The sequence below is a fragment of the Coregonus lavaretus genome (assembly GCF_964263955.1).
Source record: "Coregonus lavaretus genome assembly, chromosome: 21".
Classification (NCBI taxonomy): Eukaryota; Metazoa; Chordata; class Actinopteri; order Salmoniformes; family Salmonidae; genus Coregonus; species Coregonus lavaretus.
In genome coordinates this window covers 37,136,312-37,157,583 of record NC_140008.1, presented here as the reverse complement: position 1 = coordinate 37,157,583, position 21,272 = coordinate 37,136,312, and the positions used below count along the sequence as shown (strand labels likewise).

Below are 21,272 nucleotides of genomic sequence, written 5' to 3'. Positions count from 1 at the left end.
GGAAGTGACATTACATGAGCCCTGGTTAGTGAGCATACAGCAAAGATACCCCCTCTCCTACACCCCCCTACTGGTCACCTTCAAATAGACCTTGCCATCTGGAGTGGACCATCTGGACTGTACCACAGGGTAGCCGGTAGGGGATGAGATGACAGCCCAATCAGGGAAGAAAGGGACGGTATCTGTGAAATGGCTCACTGACTGAACTCTTGAGAATGGCCCTAATGTGTATTTCTGACAGTTAGGTGAGCTCATGGTTCACTGGTTGTTAACTGATCATTAACTGGTGGTTAACTGCAGGCTTCTGAGGAAAAGTTGTGACACAGAGGGTATTCAATTATTAATTGAGGGAATGAGTTGTAGCTGAGACCGTTTAGGCATTTGAACAGACAGCTAAGCTACATCAGAGAGCTACAGCACTATACCGCAGTGATGTATGCCATTATAGCCTACCCACCATCGTGCCTACCCGAACCAAACTGTTCTGGTGCAGATCTATTTTTTTCAGATTGTCCTTTTCTGTTTCAGCAACTATGGTGGATGCGTAACCAGGCCAGCTCAGTACAGTTTGAATTGGGCTCAGCTAGGTTTTGCTCAGTAGGATGAAAAGCCCTTTATAGCATGAACATACAAAAAGCTCTGAGACTGAACTCACTGAACCCGCTCAATTTCTCTGGCTGTAACTTCTGTCCCTCTCCCTCTCTCTCTCTGGAGATTGAGCTGTGCCTGCCAAGCTGGCCTTTCTCCATGGCCATGCTGGCTATATGTCTAACCTCTCTCCCCCTCCCCCTCCCCCCCCCTCCTCCATAGGGATTGAGCTGTGCCTGCCAGGCTGGCGTTTTTCCATGACCATGGTGGCCAGTTTTCTCATGGTGGGCGGGCAGCTGGTGATGCCCGGGGTGGCGGCTCTTTGTCGTGATTGGCCGGTCCAGGATGACTGGCAGGTCCTGCAGATCATCATCATCTGCCCCTTCATCCTGATGTTGCCCTACGTCTGGTAAAGAGCCCCACCCAAATGTCTTCCATGTTACCACCATTCTGTTGAGACAATCATGCTAGAGTTAGAGGTTGAAATTAGAAGTACCATGGAGTCCTGCCCACTGAGGGGATAGCCACACCAACTTAGTGAGTGGCCACTCCCACTCATGAAGTAGCTCAGTCCACTGACGGGCCTTTTATCAATTAGATTTGCTCACCTCCTGCATCCTCTCTCCTCCATCCTCTCTCGCCTCCTTTTGTAAAAATTCAAAGTTAATCGAGGGGAGTCGGCGAGGAGAGTGAACGTGGATGGAAATGTGCTTGCTTGAAATGAGTCCGTTCTTCTCCACTCTCGCGTCATTAAGCAAATTACATTTATAGGGGTGGATACCAAAATAAATGTGTAAAGTGCTCAAAACAAATTAAGTTAGTTGTGCAAGACAGTTTATAGATAAAACAATAAGTAGCATATTGTTTTTAAACGTGTGCATGTTTTTATCCTCTGACAAAACAAAAGCTGATTCAGAGTGGGTGTGGCAGATTTCAAAATTATTCTGCGATAGGATGCACGAGTAGCCTATCGATGAAAGGTGGCTATCGAGGAGGGGAGGACCCTCTTCCGTTTGCCTATTAACAAATTGACACTCTCCTCGATCACTCATCAGTTTCCATGTCACAGAAGAGAGAAGAGAGGACGGAGGAAAGAGGACAGAGGACAGACTTTTTCCCAAACGAGAAAACCCCAGGGATTCCACCATGCTGTGGGGTTAGAGGTTAATATGCTAGTGGCCAGTCCTCAAAAAGGATAGCCCTACCCGAGGTAGAACAAAACACAACCATGTTTTTTCACATCTCTTATGTCTCCATTTATAAAATGGATGGTTGTGTAAATGTATTTGACTGCAAAAGTGGTTAAATTGATAGATATTGTGACATACCACCTAAACTCAAAAGGTGCAGAATAATGCCTGGCTGGAGTGGGGATTGGCCATATAAGCTCATGTAACCCAATATTGCAAGCTCTGATATTGCTAAAATTTGAAATACAAGTATTCAGTTGTCTGCACTACATAAACAAAAAACAGCATTAGGATATCTTAATGCATCTTGGAAATATAGACCTGTAAACACAGAGATACAATAGGCGTAAATGTATATCTATGAATAATCATGATGAATGTAAGCTTTACTTTCTGGTAGCTGATTAATAGACAACTTTCCAAGTCAAATTTGCTGTCATTCACTGCTGTATGGTCCTGCCTGACAAACATACATACAGTTACACATTTTTCAATGTTGTGGCTATTGTAATCTAATCGGCTCTAAGAAAAACAAGTGGGCTCAGACACTGAAAATTGTCTTTCTTTTTTCAGTTAAAGTTTCCTCTTCTACATTAGGGGGGCCCCCCTAGATTTCACCCAACATCTAATATGGCTGCCATGATACCATTAAATGGTGGGTAAATCATCTGTATATAGAAAAGCTTTCAGATTTGTGTACTGTTCTTATGACCTGTACTCAATACTATTTATGTGCAATCAGTGGCGGCTCCTGAAAAAATTCTCAGGGGGGGCAATTTTTCTGATGATTTAGGTGACCTACACACATTTAAAAAAAGATATGTCCAGCAACAACATGAAGACAGGGGCAGCATATAAGTCAATACCAGAAGCATTTATTGACTGATCTCAAAAGTGTTGGCTTACCAGGGTTGGTGGAGCCCTCAGTTTCATCTTTGCCTCGCAAAGCTAACTCAAACACTCCGCAAAACTTCACACACTGGATTAGCCGGCTGAGGATGTGGCGGTTCTTGCTAATGTCGTAGTAAATATATTTGTTATAGTGAATATGGAATATGATATGTTGAGTAAAATGTTGTGCTAAGATCTATTTAGGTCAGGAGCTGGTTATAAGTTCTGTTCCTATCCAATAACAATGGACAAAAGGGTCCTATCTTGTCAGCCTTGTCAGTTTCAGTTCTCCAGTAAACTTGTGATTATCAACACTAACCTCATCGTTGTGGCGGCGGACAGCTAGCCTGTATCCCTCATCCAGTTGAGTGGGAATGTTCACTCTCCCCAAAGCAGACAATCTCAAACAGCTATCCATGTGGGTCTTTGACAGCTCATGTTTCTTAATCTTTCCTGAAAGATGGTGCATGTCCGTTACACACCAGTCGCTGTCCAAGCGGTGCTGTCTGCCGTGCCGCCTTCAGGGTGAAAGAGTAAGCAGGGGGTAGCAGAAGACTGCATTAGCTACATCGCAGCCTGCTAGCCAGGTTTTTCGTTCGTACCAATTTTTGGAAAATCCTCGGGTGTAGGACTTCCCCCCTTTAGTAGAAACCTGTTGAATTATTAAATTTGGTCTGGGAGGTCCTAATTGTTTCGTTGCCAATTTATCTTCATTTGTTCGCCGACAAAAAGTAACTTATTTCAAAGAGACAATCGAGTTGCACTGAACGCTATAGCCATTTTCACAGTAGTAGTGAATTGATTGATGAGGCTACCCACTCTTTTTTTAGTTACGTTCATGGTTACGTTACGTATGACGAAAGCGCGTAAGTGCAAGCCCTCAGAAACCCATAGAGATTGTATTGAAAGCTCTGATATTTGAAAAAAATTGATTTTACATTAGAGGCTATGAGAGACTTCTGGGCGATTTTCAACCTGACTGAAATCGCCCCAAAAGGGGGGGGGGGGGGCCATTTGAAGCACGACTTTAGCCTGATTGGACATTTAGTGGCACTGTGGCAGATCAGACGTCTAGATTACAACACTGATAACTACTGTTGCCGTGATATAATTGATTAGAAAAAAAATCCCTTCCTTTTCCCGTTTGGCAGTGCGTCGCCCATATCGCCCTATTGAACACACCGCCCCTGTGTGCAATTCAAATTTGTTGGGAATCCAATATGCCTGCCATAATTACACTCAAACACCTTTGTCTGGATATATACTGAACAAAAATATAAACGCAACATGGAACAATTTCAAAGATTTTACTGTTACAGTTCATATGAGGAAATCAGTCAATTGAATAAATTCATTAGGCCCTAATCTATGGAATTCACATGACTGTTGGTCACAGATACCTTTAAAAAAATGGGCCTCACAATCGCGTCACGGTATTTCTGTGCATTCAAATTGCCATCGATAAAATGCAATTGTGTTCATTGTCCGTAGCTTATGCCTGCCTATACCATAACCCCACCACCACCACGGGGCACTCTGTTCACAACGTTGACATCAGCAAACCGCTCACCCACACGACGCCATACACGTGATCTGTGGTTGTGAGGCCAGTTGGACGTACTGCCAAATTCTCTAAAAATGACGTTGGAGGTGGCTTATGGTAGAGAAATTAACATTCAATTCTCTGGCAACAGCTCTGGTGGACATTCCAGCAGTCAGCATGCCAATTGCACGCTCCCTCAAAACTTGAGACATCTGTGGCATTGTGTTGTGTGACAAAACTACACATTTTAGAGTGGCCTTTTATTGTCCCCAGCACAATGATCAGCTTCTTGATATGCCACTCCTGTCAAGTGGATGGATTATCTTGGCAAAGGAGAAATACTCACTAACAGGGATGTAAACAAATGTGTGCACAAAATTTGAGAGAAATAAACCTTTTGTGCGTATGGAACATTTCTTCAATCTTTTATTTCAGCTCATGAAACATGGGACCAACACTTTACATGTTGCGTTTATATATTTTTTCAGTGTAGAAAAGGCAGCAGACTGCTTGGCATGGCAACAACTAGTATTCCAAGTTACGAGCCTCTTTGAGGATCAATGAGGAAACTCGGGAGGCTCCAACGAAAGGAAAGCAAATCCAACCCTGGACTCTCCCTAACTCTACATCTTGCCCCCACTGTGGTACAACTTGTGCTCTTAAGTCACCTCCTTATCATTTAAAAGTGAGCTTTGATTCATGGCTAGTCCATTACGGCTTCCTGAATCCAACATGACTTTCCGCTGGCTCACTGCATTAGTGGTCCACATTGGGATGTTTCAGTGCACTCGTATGCAGTTCAGGTTGAGCTGGCACATTGCTTTTTCCAGAAAACCATGTCCACCATCCTGTCTGTCTGCCATGGAGTTGCTGTATGTTGACTTGGTGACATTATGGAGTACAGTGCCTTCAGAAAGTATTCAGACCCCTTGACTTTTTCCACATTTTGTTATGTTACAGCCTTATTTTAAAATTGATAAAATAGTTATTTTCCCTAATCAATTTACACACAATACCCGATAATGACAAAGCAAAAACAGGTTTTTAGACATTTTTGCTAATGTATTAAAGATAATAAACTGAAATATTACATTTACATAAGTATTCAGACCCTTTACTCAGTACTTTGTTGAAGCACCTTTGGCAGCGATTATAGCCTCAAGTCTTCTTGGGTATGACGCTACAAGCTTGGCACACCTGTATTTAGGGAGTTTCTCCCATTCTTCTCTGCAGATCCTCTCAAGCTCTGTCAGGTTGGATGGGGAGCGTTGCTACACAGCTATTTTCAGGTCTCTCCAGAGATGTTCGATCAGGTTCAAGTCCGGGCTTTCAGAGACTTGTCCCAAAGCTACTCCTGCGTTGTCTTGGCTGTATGCTTAGGGTCATTGTCCTGTTGGAAGGTGAACCTTTGCCCCAGTCTGAGGTCCTGAGAGCTCTGGAGCCGGTTTTCATTGAGGATCTCTCTGTACTTTGCTCCGTTCACATTTTCCTCGATCCTGACTAGTCCCCCAGTCCCTGCCGCTGAAAAACATCCCCACAGCATGATGCTGCCACCACCATGCTTCACCATAGGGATGGTGCCAGGTTTCCTACAGACTCGACGCTTGGCATTCAGGCCAAAGAGTTCAATCTCGGTTTCATCAGACCAGAGAATCTTGTTTCTCATGGTCTTTAGGTGCCCTTTGGCAAACTCCAAGCGGGCTGTCATGTGCCTTTTACCAAGGAGTGGCTTCCGTCTGGCCACTTTACCATAAAGGCCTGATTGGTGGAGTGCTGCAGAGATGGTTGCCTTCTGGAAGGTTCTCCCATCTCCACAGAGGACCTTACATAGACAGGTGTGTGCCTTTCCAAATCATGTCCAATCAATTGAATTGACCACAGGTGGACTCCAATCAAGTTGTAGAAACATCTCAAGGATGATCAATGGAAACAGGATGCACCTGAGCTCAATTTCGAGTCTCATAGCAAAGGGTCTGAATACTTATGTAAATAAGGTATTTCTGTTTCTACATTTTAGAAATGTTGTAAAATTTCTAAAAACTTGTTTTCGCTTTGTCATTATGGGGTTTTGTGTGTAGATTGCTGAGGATTTTTATTTATTTAATCCATTTCAGAATAAGGCTCTAACGTAACAAAGGGTTCTGAAGACTTTCCGAAGGCACTGTATGTGTAGGATGCAACCACACATGATGACAAGCACATAAGGCAGGTGTTCACTACAATGAACCAACACAACCAGACACTCATTGACAAGAAATGCCATCAACTTACTAGGCCTTCACATAATATGGTAGGAATTGCACCTCTCCAATGTCAATGCTATCCTGAATCTCCCAGAACTGTCCTCAATAGGCCCACTCAACCATAAGTCCTCCCGTCTGGCAGTTACTAATGACAGAGACACCATGGAACTGGACTGCCACAGGTCATGAGGCCATTCGACAGCCAAAATTCCATCTAGAAAGTGCTGGCGTGCATTGCCCTCATAGGTATCCATTTTGCTACCAACCATGGCTGGCCAGCCCATGTGATACCTGAACTGGACTCACATGTAAAGAATGAGCTCTCACATTAGAGAGACTTCTACATTGGTCTGGGAAACTGTGCAGTAACCCCAACATCCCTTTAAAGACATGTGCCATCTATAGCAAACAAGAGGCCCCTTAGGATGGTCAAATTTAAACAAAGATGCTGTATGTCATCAGTATGGTGGCTGGGTATTGACTGTGAGATATTGGCCTTTGTGCACCATGCTTGGCCAGCTCTACCTCCTCTGCAACCCCTTTACTGTCCACAAAGCCCAGGGACGATCTTCAAATGTACTGTATACAGTTGATGTCGGAAGTTTACATAAACTTAGGTTGGAGTCATTAAAACTCGTTTTTCAACCACTCCACACATTTCTTGTTAACAAACTGTAGTTTTGGCAAGTCGGTTAGGACATCTACTTTGTGCATGGCACAAGTCATTTTTCCAACAATTGTTTACAGACAGATTATTTCACTTATAATTCACTGTATCACAATTCCAGTGGGTCAGAAGTTTACATACACTAAGTTGACTGTGCCTTTAAACAGCTTGGAAAATTCCAGAAAATGATGTCATGGCCTACCTTCAAACTCAGTGCCTCTTTGCTTGACATCATGGGAAAATCAAAAGAAATCGGCCAAGACCTCAGAAAACAAAATTGTAGACCTCCACAAGTCTGGTTCATCCTTGGGAGCAATTTCCAAATGCCTGACGGTACCACGTTAATCTGTACAAACAATAGTACGCAAGTATAAACACCATGGGACCATGCAGCCGTCATACCGCTCAGGAAGGAGGCGGATTCTGTCTCCTAGAGATGAACGTACTTTGGTGCGAAAAGTGCAAATCAATCCCAGAACAACAGCAAAGGACCTTGTGAAGATGCTGGAGGGAACACGTTAAAAAGTATCTATATCCACAGTAAAACGAGTCCTATATCGACATAACCTGAAAGGCCGCTCAGCAAGGAAGAAGCCACTGTTCCAAAACCGCCATAAAAAACCCAGACTACGGTTTACAACTGCAAATGGGGACAAAGATCGTACTTTTTGGAGAAATGTCCTCTGGTCTGATGAAACAAAAATAGAACTGTTTGGCCATAATGACCATCGTTATGTTTGGAGGAAAAAGGGGGTGGCTTGCAAGCCGAAGAACACCATCCCAACCGTGAAGCACGCGGGTGGCAGCATCATGCTGTGGGGGTGCTTTGCTGCAGGAGGGACTGGTGCACTTCACAAAATAGATGGCATCATGAGGAAGGAAAATTATGTGGATATATTGAAGCAACATCTCAAGACATCAGTTAGGAAGTTAAAGCTTGGTCGCAAATGGGTCTTCCAAATGGACAATGACCCCAAGCATACTTCCAAAGTTGTGGCAAAATGGCTTAACGACAACAAAGTCAAGGTATTGGAATGGCCATCACAAAGCCCTGACCTCAATCCTATAGAAAATTTGTGGGCAGAACTGAAAAAGCGTGTGCGAGTAAGGAGGCCTACAAACCTGACTCAGTTACACCAGCTCTGTCAGGGGGAATGGGCCAAAATTCACCCAACTTATTGTGGGAAGCTTGTGGAAGGCTACCCGAAACGTTTGACCCAAGTTAAACAATTTAAAGGCAATGCTACCAAATACTAATTGAGTGTATGTAAACTTCTGACCCACTGGGAATGTGATGAAAGGAATAAAATAAAATAATTCTGTCTACTATTATTCTGACATTTCACATTCTTAAAATAAAGTGGTGATCCTAACTGACCTAAGACAGGGAATTTTTACTAGGATTAAATGTCAGGAATTGTGGAAAACCGAGTTTAAATGTATTTGGCTAAGGTGTATGTAAACTTCCAACTTCAACTGTATGTGTGTGGAGCTGTGCTACGTCCCCCATAATGCTTCTTAGTCGTAGTCTATGACCTACACTCTAAGTAACCTCTATTTAACCTCTTAAGGATCTGACCCTTGTTTTCAATTTTCGCCTAAAATGACATACCCAAATCTAACTGCCTGGATATGTATATTCTTGATACCATTTGAAAGGAAACACTTTGACGTTTGTGGAAATGTGAAATGAATGTAGGAGAATATAACACATTAGATATAACACATGCATTTTCTATTATTTTTTTTGTTCAATCATCTTTGAAATGCAAGAGAAAGGCCACAATATAATATTGCAGTTTAGTGTGTGTGCAAAGTTTCAGATTGATCAAGTGAAGCATTGCAATACTGGACTATTTTGTATCAAGTCTGCCCAAATGTGCCGAATTGGTCAACTGATACATTTTCAAGTACATAACTATAGAGAACGTACAAAAATGATATGGTAATACAAAATGTACGTTTTATCTCTGGGACCCTTACGAAGATTTAAACATAAACACACATTGAAAAGCTATTTGGCTTCAGCTAATCAAACACTTCAGAGGCTTGGCAGTGCCACTCATAGTCCTAGATATACAAAGACACTTAATGAACCCTTTTAAAAGACAGAATAACACAATACAAAATAAACAAGGGCAACGTATATGCAGGGGAAGGTGTTTGGCCATATTGGATTCAGAATAAAATTACACCAAAACAGTCTTTGTGGGCATGAGTGTTGTACACAATTCTGAAAAAGATGCCTCTCATCTCTAAAATTCATATTAACAGGTGATTTAACCTCCATCAAATGGTACTACGGCAGCCATATTAGATTGTTGACACCATATTGTATTTGAGTCAAAATCCATGGTGGCCCCAAACATCATCTGTGGTGGCCCCTGACTTTAATTACAAGAGTAGGGGCTTAAGTAACAAAATCCTTCAACCCACTGAATCAATGTTGTTTCCGTGTCATTTCAATGAAATGACGTTGAACCAACGTGGAATACAAGTTGAATTGACGTCTGTGCCCAGTGGGAAGGAACCTTGAACCCCAAAAAATCTAATTCCGATGTCTGAACCCACTTGTTTCCCTTAGAGCAGATTACCATAGCCACAACATCAAAAAACATGTGTAACTGTATGTATTCTTGTCAGGCAGGACCATACAGCAGTGAATGAGAGCAAATTTGACTTGGAAAGTTGTCTATTAATCAGCTACCAAAAGTTAAGCTTACATTCATCATAAATATTCATAGTTGACATTTCCACCTGTTGTATCTCTGTGTTTACAGGTCTATGCATTAAAATATCCTAATGCTGTTTGTTTGTGTATGTACAGTAGGATACATGAGCTTTTGCGGTCCATCCCCCCTCCAGCCAGGCATTATTAAGCACTTTTTTAGTTTAGGGGTTGTGGCACAATATCTATAAATTTAACCACTTTTGCAGTAAAATATTTTGACACAACCATCCATTTAATAAATGGGAGACATTAGGGATGTGAAAAAACATGGTTGTGTTTTGTTCTACTTCGGGTAGGGGTATCTAAAAAATGTGTGGGCCTTGCCACCGGCCTATAAAGACTTGCTCATCAGGACCAGGTTTCGGCTTAAACAGTACACTACACACTGCATGCTCAGACAATACCATCTTTCTCTCATTTCCCTTCTGTCATTCTCTCTCTCTTTCTCATGTTTACTTCTCTCTGTAGGATCTTCCCAGAGTCCCTGCGTTGGCTCCTGGCCACGCAGCACTACCGCCGCTCTAAAGCCATGATGCTCCGCATTGCCAGGAAGAACCAGGTCGACATGACAACTGAACCCAGCGGCATTCTAGCAGGTGAGGAAGATGGAGAGGAAGAAGTAGAGAGACATCGAGAAAGAAGAGAGGTGGAGAGAGGAGAGATAGAGAGGTGGTAGGTGGTGATACACAGAGGGGAGAGGTGGAGAGAAAGAGGGGAGATGGAGAGGCAGAGCGAGGAGAGACCCTGAGTTAAACGGAACCACACTTATTCCATCAGTGTCTACACACACCCCTGGTTTGCAGCTGGCCATGCAGTATACAGTGGGGGAAAAAAGTATTTAGTCAGCCACCAATTGTGGAAGTTCTCCCACTTAAAAAGATGAGAGAGGCCTGTAATTTTCATCATAGGTACACGTCAACTATGACAGACAAATTGAGAAAGAAAAATCCAGAAAATCACATTGTAGGTTTTTTTATGAATTTATTTGCAAATTATGGTGGAAAATAAGTATTTGGTCACCTACAAACAAGCAAGATTTCTGGCTCTCACAGACCTGTAACTTCTTCTTTAAGAGGCTCCTCTGTCCTCCACTCGTTACCTGTATTAATGGCACCTGTTTGAACTTGTTATCAGTATAAAAGACACCTGTCCACAACCTCAAACAGTCACACTCCAAACTCCACTATGGCCAAGACCAAAGAGCTGTCAAAGGACACCAGAAACAAAATTGTAGACCTGCACCAGGCTGGGAAGACTGAATCTGCAATAGGTAAGCAGCTTGGTTTGAAGAAATCAACTGTGGGAGCAATTATTAGGAAATGGAAGACATACAAGACCACTGATAATCTCCCTCGATCTGGGGCTCCACGCAAGACCTCACCCCGTGGGGTCAAAATGATCACAAGAACGGTGAGCAAAAATCCCAGAACCACACGGGGGGACCTAGTGAATGACCTGCAGAGAGCTGGGACCAAAGTAACAAAGCCTACCATCAGTAACACACTACGCCGCCAGGGACACAAATCCTGCAGTGCCAGACGTGTCCCCCTGCTTAAGCCAGTACATGTCCAGGCCCGTCTGAAGTTTGCTAGAGTGCATTTGGATGATCCAGAAGAGGATTGGGAGAATGTCATATGGTCAGATGAAACCAAAATATAACTTTTTGGTAAAAACTCAACTCGTCGTGTTTGGAGGACAAAGAATGCTGAGTTGCATCCAAAGAACACCATACCTACTGTGAAGCATGGTGGTGGAAACATCATGCTTTGGGGCTGTTTTTCTGCAAAGGGACCAGGACGACTGATCCGTGTAAAGGAAAGAGTGAATGGGGCCATGTATCGTGAGATTTTGAGTGAAAACCTCCTTCCATCAGCAAGGGCATTGAAGATGAAACGTGGCTGGGTCTTTCAGCATGGCAATGATCCCAAACACACCGCCCGGGCAACGAAGGAGTGGCTTCGTAAGAAGCATTTCAAGGTCCTGGAGTGGCCTAGCCAGTCTCCAGATCTCAACCCCATACAAAATCTTTGGAGGGAGTTGAAAGTCCGTGTTGCCCAGCGACAGCCCCAAAACATCACTGCTCTAGAGGAGATCTGCATGGAGGAATGGGCCAAAATACCAGCAACAGTGTGTGAAAACCTTGTGAAGACTTATAGAAAACGTTTGACCTGTGTCATTGCCAACAAAGGGTATATAACAAAGTATTGAGAAACTTTTGTTATCGACCAAATACTTATTTTCCACCATAATTTGCAAATAAATTCATAAAAAATCCTACAATGTGATTTTCTGGATTTTTTTTCCTCATTTTGTCTGTCATAGTTGACGTGTACCTATGAAAATTACAGGCCTCTCTCATCTTTTTAAGTGGGAGAACTTGCACAATTGGTGGCTGACTAAATACTTTTTTCCCCCACTGTATATACGTATGGGATGTCACACGTAGACTCACAACAACACATTGTCAATTGCATTTGCACTGATTGTATTGTTGTTAGACACAACATGTAGCTGCAGGTCTCTGATTTCAGTGATGAAATGTGAATGCAATGGATTCAGTCAGTCAGACACAGTGACACACACGGACTATGCACGTACGCGTTCATTTTCACATGTGCAACTGCAGGACTCTAGTTTAATTTGATGAAATATATGCACGGCTTAATCCCAGACACACACACACAGCTTTAAACTATGAGAAAATATTTTAAAGCAGGGAGCAGATTAATAGGTACTGCTGGATCAATAAAATAAAGTGTTTTATTTCAGATCTCATACACACATCCACCCACAGAACATTACTGTGGAGTCTGTCTGTCTGTCTGTCTGTGTGTGTGTGTGTGTGTGTGTGTGTGTGTGTGTGTGTGTTGCTTCCCTGCCAGTGGGAAGGTCTTACTATGTGTCGTGTCTCACCACCAGAGCTGGAGCATGAGCTTCATAAGAAGCCAAAGAGGACCTGCATCGTCAAGATGACCAGCACCAGAAACCTGTGGAAGAACATCGTGGTGCTCTGTGTCAACTCGTAAGTCTCTCTCTCTCTCTGTGTGTGTTTGCGTGTGTGTGTGCAGCTGTGTGAAATCAAGTCAAATCTTATTTTGCTTCGCAAATAATTGGTGTAGACTAACAGTGAAATGCTTACTTACGGGTCCTTTCCAACAATGCAGAGTTAAAGATGAAAAAAAAAAAATAGTGACATGAGGAATAAATACACAGTAAATAATGAATAACAATAAGGAGTAAAAGTCGTAGGGCAATGTGCCAAACAGAACATGAATTACACATGAGCTAGGTTCCCCATGAAGACAAGGCTCCGTACCAGTTCAGCGCGTCTCTCTCTCTAGATTGATGGCATATGGTTTCCAGCACTGTCTTGCTGCTAGTAATGATGGTGTGTGTGTGTAACTGGTAGGATCTGAACCCGGGTCTCCCACTTCGGGAACCAATGTCATAACCCTTAGACCACGAGGAGGTTGACACTGATTTTAAGTTACTTCATCATACTGGCGTCAGTCCCACTCACCTCCGCTACATGTCTCTCTCTCTCTGCTGGTTGACATGGTACAGTATCCACCACTGTTTTGCTCTCGCTAATAATGTGTTGATGTGTGTATCTGTAGGCTGACGGGGTACGGTATCCACCACTGTTTTGCCCGCAGTATGATGGACCCAGAGGCTCCTGTGTCGGCCATGTTCCATGCCGACTACTACACCATGGCCGGCATCGCCGTAGCAACCTGCCTGGCGCTGTGCCCGGCCGTGGCGTTCATGGGTCGTCGGGGCGGACTCCTCACCTTCATGATAATCACTGCCCTGGCATCACTGCTGCAGCTGGGCCTGCTCAACTGTGAGTAGAGTACAGACACACGTGTTATGCATTTCACACACGTGAAACACACACACACACACACACACACACACACACACACAGAAATTCTATGTCCAAGAAATAAACATTTAGGTCAACCGTCGGCCTTTGAAAGCCCACGTTTTGTCAGATGTTTTAACGAGTGACCCATGTGAGCATCCCTCTCATAGTCCATCCACAAATAGTTCTTTACATGGGAACTTACAAAGCAATAACATCCCATTATATTCTGATCCTGTTATACACAAACAACATGCTCAGATAATGGACTTATTCCAGTGATTCAGAGAAGTCACTACTAGGAGAATACCCTTTTCTATATCATTACTCTGTTGTCGTTATATCAGATCTGTATCTGTCATACAAATAATGAGATTTTCTAATGGCTATACTCATTTTCACTATTTTTCTTCCCCCACCCATGACCTTTCCTTGAATACAGTGATTGGGAAGTACAGCCTTCGCCATGACACAGGTACAATTTGACTTTATAAAATCACACTCAGACCGATTGAAAAAATATGCCAATCAGTTGCTCTGGGTTGCAGCGCTACAGGCCAGGCTCATGCTCCATCTGTTGATTTTGTGTTGTAGAATCAACAAAACAGTCGTTAAACAAAATTAAAGGCGGGCCAGTACACCAACTGTTTTCCGTGATCAGTTTTCTATTATGACTAGACCCAGTAAATTAAATTTTTATATTTATGATGTACAATGTATCTCACCTCCTCTCATGTTTCTCATCCTTCTCTTGTCTGGTTAGTTCTGAGGGACACACTAAACAGGAAGTTCTCGGTGGCGTTTTCCATCATCGGAATGTTCTCCTCTCACGCCGTCAGCACCCTCAGCATCTTCTTCTGCGCTGAGATCACTCCCACCGTCATCAGGTAACACACACACACACTATGTATGGTCTGACCGCACCCACACACACCAACAGTTATTGGATTCCTATAACTACACACACTTATTTGAAAATTATGTCGGCAGGTAGCTTAGTGGTCAAGAGCATTGTGCTAGTAACCGAAAGGTCGCTGGTTCTTTTTTTTTGGGGGGGTCATTTAGCAGACGCTCTTATCCAGGAGCAACTAGGGTTAAGTGCCTTGCTCAAGGGCACATCGACAGATTTTTCACCTAGTCGGCTCGGGGATTAGAACCAGTGACCTTTCAGTTACTGGCACAACGCTCTTAACCACTAAGCTACCTGCCGCCCCACCTGGTTCTAATCCCGAGCCGACTAGGTGAAAAATCTGTCGATGTGCCCCTGAGCAAGGCACTTAACCCTAGTTGCTCCTGTAAGTCGCTCTGGATAAGAGCGTCTGCTAAATGACAAAAAAAATAACATGTCCCGTCAAGTACATGTGTTAGAATGGCCTACCAGCGCCATCTTGTGGTGTAGTCTGTATGTGTCATATAAATGCAATTTGACAGAGACAACTGTTCTAGAATCTCAGCCTGGTCTCATAGACTAGACGTAACATAGTAAACATAAGGCAGAGACACTCAAATTAGTGTGATATGTTACGTTTGGTATGGTTCCATAAGACAGAAGGTTACTTAAGGCAAAAACAATGGTAGAGTGGTTGGTCAAGGTAGGCATATAATGCGAATGTCTCGCAACCCAAAGGTTGCATGTTCCAATCTCATCACGGACAATTTTAGCAACTTTGCAACTACTTACTACATTCTAGCTACTTTGCAACTACTTAGCATGTTAGCTAACCCTTCCCCTAATCTTAACCCTAACTCCTAACCTTAACCCTAACCCCTAGCCTAGCTCACATTGGCCACCTAGCTAACGTTAGCCACAACAAATTGAAATTCGTATCATATCATACGTTTTGAGAATTCGCAACAAATTGTATAAATTGGAATTCGTAAAATATCATACGAATTATACTTTGTAACATATCATAGGAAATGGATGATGGACATCCACAAATTAATACATACCATACGAAACGTCACATATCATACTAATTGGAGTGTGCCGGATTTACTATTACTATGTTACGTGTACCCCTGATTCCAGGTTGAGAATCTAGATAGTGTTTTCTGCTTGTGTCTGAGTCTGATCTTTTGTATGCTGTGTCTGGTTTCAGTGTTTGGCTAGTGGTTCCTGAATCATAACTCTCCCTCTTTGTCTCCCTCCCTCCTAAGGGGTGGTGGTCTGGGCCTGGTCCTGGCCAGTGCTGGTTTCGGCATGCTGACGGCCCCTATCATGGAGCTCCACAACCAGAAGGGCTACTTCCTGCACCACATGATCTTCGCCGCCTGCACCCTGCTGTGTATCATCTGCCTGCTACTGCTGCCCGAACCACGCAACCAACCCCTGCCAGAGAGCCTCGTGGACGGGGAGAGCTACACCCGCCAGCCCCTGCTCACCCATCGGCCTGGAGAACAGCACCTCCTTCTCACCAAGCCTGGGGATAGGGATTTATACTCCCGCGTCCACGACACGCCGCTGCGTCTTACGGCCACCGGGGGCACCACAGCAGCAGCGGCTCCTGCTCTTGCAGCAGTACCTACGTCGTATGCGTATGCGTATGCTACCGGAGGGGAGGTTATCAGTAATAGTATGGTGGTGGGAGGGTCATCGTAGCAGCAAACCCACACTCCCCCGTGACACACAGACAGAGGATAGGACAGGACCGTGCTGTGGGGATAGCTGGAACTGTCCCAAAGGAGCTGCCCCACTCCTGGTCACCATCATGACTGTTCTCATTCATTCAGTCCTGCTTGTCAGATTCTTCCATGAGGAACTCTTTCATTTTAAAACTTTAAAAACCTTCCGGTTGGTTTAATCAAGAAATGATTACCCTCTCATTAGTCTTGTGACACAATCCTTCAACGTCTCGTTTGTGAGAAAGGTGGAAATTGAGGTCATGGACATCCAAGATTTGGACAAAACCCAAAAATGAAAAATAAGGCATTACTGTTCAGACACCCCAAGAAGGCATCTTTACCTGGAGGTTTAATGGGTGGTAATGTAATGAGGTGATGGATTAGCAGATAGCCTGTAGAGTAGTGATTATGCTTGCATCCTAAATTCCACCCTATTCCCTATATAGTGTACTACTTCTGACCAGGGCGTGCATATAGTGCACTATATAGGGAATAGGGTACTATTTCAGACACTCAATATGATTTAGTAAGTCTTTGAGGGCCTGCAATAGAACAGGATATTCTTGAAACAAAATATGGAATTTTTCACACACCTGTGTATGTCTTTGCAATGAACAGAAACTCATTACATTGACTTACATGTATTAGTGGCCATAGGGTAAATGTTGCCAAGGGTTGGCAGTGTGTCTAACAGGTACCATGGTCCCAGCATGGTTCCATGCTGAGGAGGGATGTCATGGTGTCTGTTGTAAGGTATAAGCAGAGTGGTGTACTCTAAACACAGAGAGAGACAAATGTATAGAGCAGCAGAGCAGACATGGTATTCTATATTTCATTCGAAATGTCTTTCAACAGTGATGTGTGCTCTATGCATTTCAAATTCTATTGGTGTAACTTTTTGCATTAAAATTCAAAGTTCAATCAAATATTTGTCAGCCAACTTCTTTGAGGCACAGATTTTGGGTGAAACTGCTGCACTCGAAATTGAATAAAAGGAGAAGTCAGGCCTATATACTGTAGCCTACTTGATGGGTTCATTTGTGCCTCTCACTCCCCTGTCAAAAGTCCAAACTTGGCACTTTATCCTTAGTAGTAGTGGAATCAATGTAAAGACTTAAGAAAACTGAGTACTGCAGCTCCCATTAATGTTGGTGAATGACGACACAATTATATGTGAATGACAGCCGGAAACCTAAAGAAACTGATGGCTATAGAAATTAGTTTGAACTTTGGACTTTTTTATTGTATTTTTATTTCCATATTCTATGGAAAATCTAAGGCACTGAGTGTTGAGTGAACAATACTAATGACCAGTTAGTTACTAGTATGAGTGTGTCCCAAATAGCAGCCTATTCCTTACATAGTTCACTACTTTAGAGTTTTGATCATAAAGCAGTGCCCTACATAGGGAATAGGGTGCCATTTGCGACATAGTCTGTTTCCGCTATGAAACATCTCAGCTTCTGAATGGCTTTATCACAATGGTTGTTCAGTTTTTAAAAACCTCCTCTGATTTCAACTGGACAGGCGACTTTGAAAATAATCTATCAGTAATTCAGTATTTATTTTTGTCATGTTGCCAAGGGCATTCATGTTGCTTGAAATATCTCTAATTTAGCTAATTTTCACCTTTTCCTCTCCCTGGTAAATAATGTTAGTATATTGCTGTTTTTAGGACTGGTTTAAACCTGTTTCTCTAGCACGGTTAAATAATGTCTGGCCATGCCATGAATCACAATATCTATAGGGGTTTTGAAATTGTTAGTGTCTAGAATAGATTAAGTTATAGTGCAATAGTGTGATCTAGTTAGAATAGCTGTGACTGACAGTGTTTGTATACAAACTTTATACTCTGTAACATACAAAATGATTGAATACCAAATGTAATGTATGTATTAATGTGCCATTCATTGATAATGCATGGACTATCATATGTTTTATGTACTATGCATATCAAATAGTTTTCATATAAGATTTTGTCACACGATGTGTCTAGATGACCTTAAAAGGCCAAGTATACTCTATACATTTCTACCATGAACCATATTTGAAGCGAATGGCACATATTTTGACATGATGGACACCTTGTATTGTTTATTTGTTAGATTGTAAATGTTTTCAGCGATGAAATGTTGTGGTAAAATAAATGAAATTCCATGAGTGATTGATTGTCAACCACTAATATTTTCTAAGTGTTGTTTAAAAAGAATATGATGCACTTGTCAATTTTAAAGCCATAAATGTTGTTTTGATAATAAACCTGTTGATTATGTAAATAAATGAACTATTAGAGGTGATACATGTCTGTAGACGGAGTTTGCGGGCAGTGGGCACAGAAAATATAGTGTGTGTGTGTGTCTGCTGCTTCTACACAGAGACCGTCTCTGGTTAGATCTCACTCATGAGTGCTAAAACAGCAATCTACAGAACAGTCCAGACAGGTAATTTTGTTTTTCTTTCCCTTGTATTATTTCGGTACAAAACAAATTAAACTAGTAAAAGGTTAAAACTTGTCAGGGTGAACTTCCATCTCTTTCTTTATCCTCTTCTCTACCAGCAGAGACAGGTTGGAGTCAGTCATGGGCAGGCTGTAGCTCACATACACCTGTTTCTTAGTCCTTTTAGCTGGAACACAAAGGAGACAGAGGACAGCTGGGTTAGTGATGTTTCAGATTGTGAAAAACTGACACCAACAATAAAGCATAATACTGGTTAGTGGTTTAAGCGTCTAGCTTTCGGTCATTGTTCTGAATAACATATAGCCATCAACTAAATCACTGTATAAATGATGGTTAGACAGATTTGACTGTAAAAACAGTTGTGGCAGCCTAAAATTGGCATCACGTCATTTTGATGTTAGTAGCCTCGTGTTGTGTAACAATAGAGGCATCAGGGATCAAATATCTAGCTTCCCCTTCTTTACTTGGATGAGTTTGAACAAACTAACTCAGCAATTACCAAAATCTAGAAATTCATGACATACACAGACTGTGTGCATTTATGTGTGAGTGTGGATGAATAGATGGTTTGTTGTACCCCACAATGAAATCGAGGGGGACTATCGATATGTCTCCCTCCATTCATATGTACACGTTAGTACATATGTAAGTCACACGTGATCTCAGACACCACTGGCCTGATTTTGACAAAACGTGGGTGAATGATGAGTCTTGCCAGAGATCCGGCATTTACAAAGTTACACTAATTGGGCCAAGGGGGGCGCTATAGTAATCAACTGAAAACTTTGAACAACCATATATTCTGTCCCGTTTGAGCTACAGACATGAAATCCTGTACATACTGATGCGGCCAAATATATTGGCACCCTTACACTAAAAAATAATTTCCTTGTATCCCTTTAAGTTTAGCGTTATAATTCAGAAAATCTCTCCCTCTCTCATAGCGATAGATAAGAGGACTCATCTTTGTATCTGTGCCATTATAGCGTCTGTGACAGCTATCTATTTCTATGACAACAGGCACAATGCTGATATAAAATTGTTTTGGAGTCAGTTGGAAAAATTCCACGTGGGTCCACTTAAATCAGTACATTCATGTCAACCTAACCATTACGAAACTTTTATTTGATCAAATAAGCCTCAAGTAGCAAATTAGCTATTACATTTTTTGTTTACCAAATTCGACACACATTGTCCTCCATACAAAAATTCCTCACTTAGTGGTCTTATTTTCGTGGACTGATTTGGAGCAGAGTAAAACCTCTTGCCTCGCCTCTTCCTCTCTGATACAGCCAATCCCCATGAGAAAGATAGGATATTGACAGGATGAAAGGGTGCTTACTCAATCTCTGCGCCAATGAATTTGGCGTGGTGTCCGATGGATCCCCCAGGACTAACGTAGACAGCGGCATCGAATCCTGAATATATATAAAACACACAGATAGTTTAGCTATATTACAAATAGGACATAGCGCCATGAGCCGAGAATAACGTTACAGTAGTTAGCTAACAACATTACACGGTGAAGCTAGCTAACAACCCATCTCTATTAGCTAGTCTGCTTTGAAACAATATATTTTCAGGAGGCTACTCACAAATTTACTGTCCATTGAAACAGCCAAGTTGGACAAGACAGGGTTCGAGCCCACCCAAAGGAAAAATCCCCCATTGAGTTTCATGACGTGAAAGTGAACCGTTTGCTCCAGAATCTTCTCGGAGAAATCGTGCACTGTAATGGCATCGCCTACTGCTCCACTTTCTGCTATGTTCATGTTGAATAGATGTTTGTATGAAGAAAAGTACGACTAAACCAGACCATTATTCAAACATTTCAACCAACTCATATGCGTCCATAAACAAGAACTCCCTTCTTCTTCTTTTTTGGTATCATAGCGTTCGCACATTTTGTTTGTGCGTTTTTCTTCTTCTTCTGTGGATGTTATATGGCGGTTGGCAACCAACTTTCAGGTGCGTTACCGCCACCAACTGGACTGGAGTGTGGACCAGAGACAGTGACGGTCTAAATCCTACCCAATAATCTCGTCTCCCTAACGAAACGAAATCCATAATTAAATACTACATCCCCTGAAGATTTCTCCAGCAGTTCACTTAATCCTGGCTCTTCAACCCAATTACTCCTCAAATCTAATAACAATCGCTCCTTTTCTCTCACATATTTCTGGCACTGAAATAGAACATGTTCCACTGTCTCCATCTCCTCCTGACAATGATCACACCTCCCAGTCGGATGTTTCCCCACCACTTTCAATGTACTATTTATTCTTGCGTGTCCCAGTCTCAGCCTTGTGACTACACTTTCCTCCCTTCTCTCTCGGCCTGAAGACCTCCCTGCCCCCACTTTGTTTGTGCATGCCGCCACCTATTGTGCGGTAGTGTGTGATCGATCACGTTACATTTTGTGATACAAAAATAAAAAGGAAGGGGCAAAAGGAAAAAGTTACACCACCAA

General features: G+C 42.5%; 2 protein-coding genes across 2 annotated transcripts in view; one reads left to right on the top strand and one right to left on the bottom strand.

The window, feature by feature from the left end:
- The window catches only part of LOC311149151 (solute carrier family 22 member 23-like), a gene marked incomplete at both ends in the record, with an annotated part of 20,109 nt that extends 3,789 nt beyond the window's left edge, over positions 1-16,320 (top strand). The window contains 8 exons of the mRNA XM_084186237.1: positions 242-245; positions 811-997; positions 10,322-10,449; positions 12,773-12,875; positions 13,471-13,697; positions 14,161-14,193; positions 14,482-14,605; positions 15,879-16,320. Of these exons, the coding sequence (XP_084042363.1) occupies positions 242-245; positions 811-997; positions 10,322-10,449; positions 12,773-12,875; positions 13,471-13,697; positions 14,161-14,193; positions 14,482-14,605; positions 15,879-16,320 (1,248 nt within the window). The remainder of the gene's footprint in view (positions 1-241; positions 246-810; positions 998-10,321; positions 10,450-12,772; positions 12,876-13,470; positions 13,698-14,160; positions 14,194-14,481; positions 14,606-15,878) is intronic.
- Positions 16,321-18,422: 2,102 nt separating this feature from the next.
- Positions 18,423-20,740, bottom strand: LOC311148469 (proteasome assembly chaperone 4-like). Its single transcript, XM_084185446.1, has 3 exons — positions 20,398-20,740; positions 20,145-20,220; positions 18,423-18,968 (listed from the first exon to the last, which is right to left on the bottom strand). The coding sequence occupies exons 1-3, from the start codon at positions 20,572-20,574 to the stop codon at positions 18,847-18,849; spliced, it is 375 nt and encodes a 124-aa protein (XP_084041572.1). The 5' UTR covers positions 20,575-20,740; the 3' UTR covers positions 18,423-18,846.
- Between the last annotated feature and the right edge of the window lie 532 nt (positions 20,741-21,272).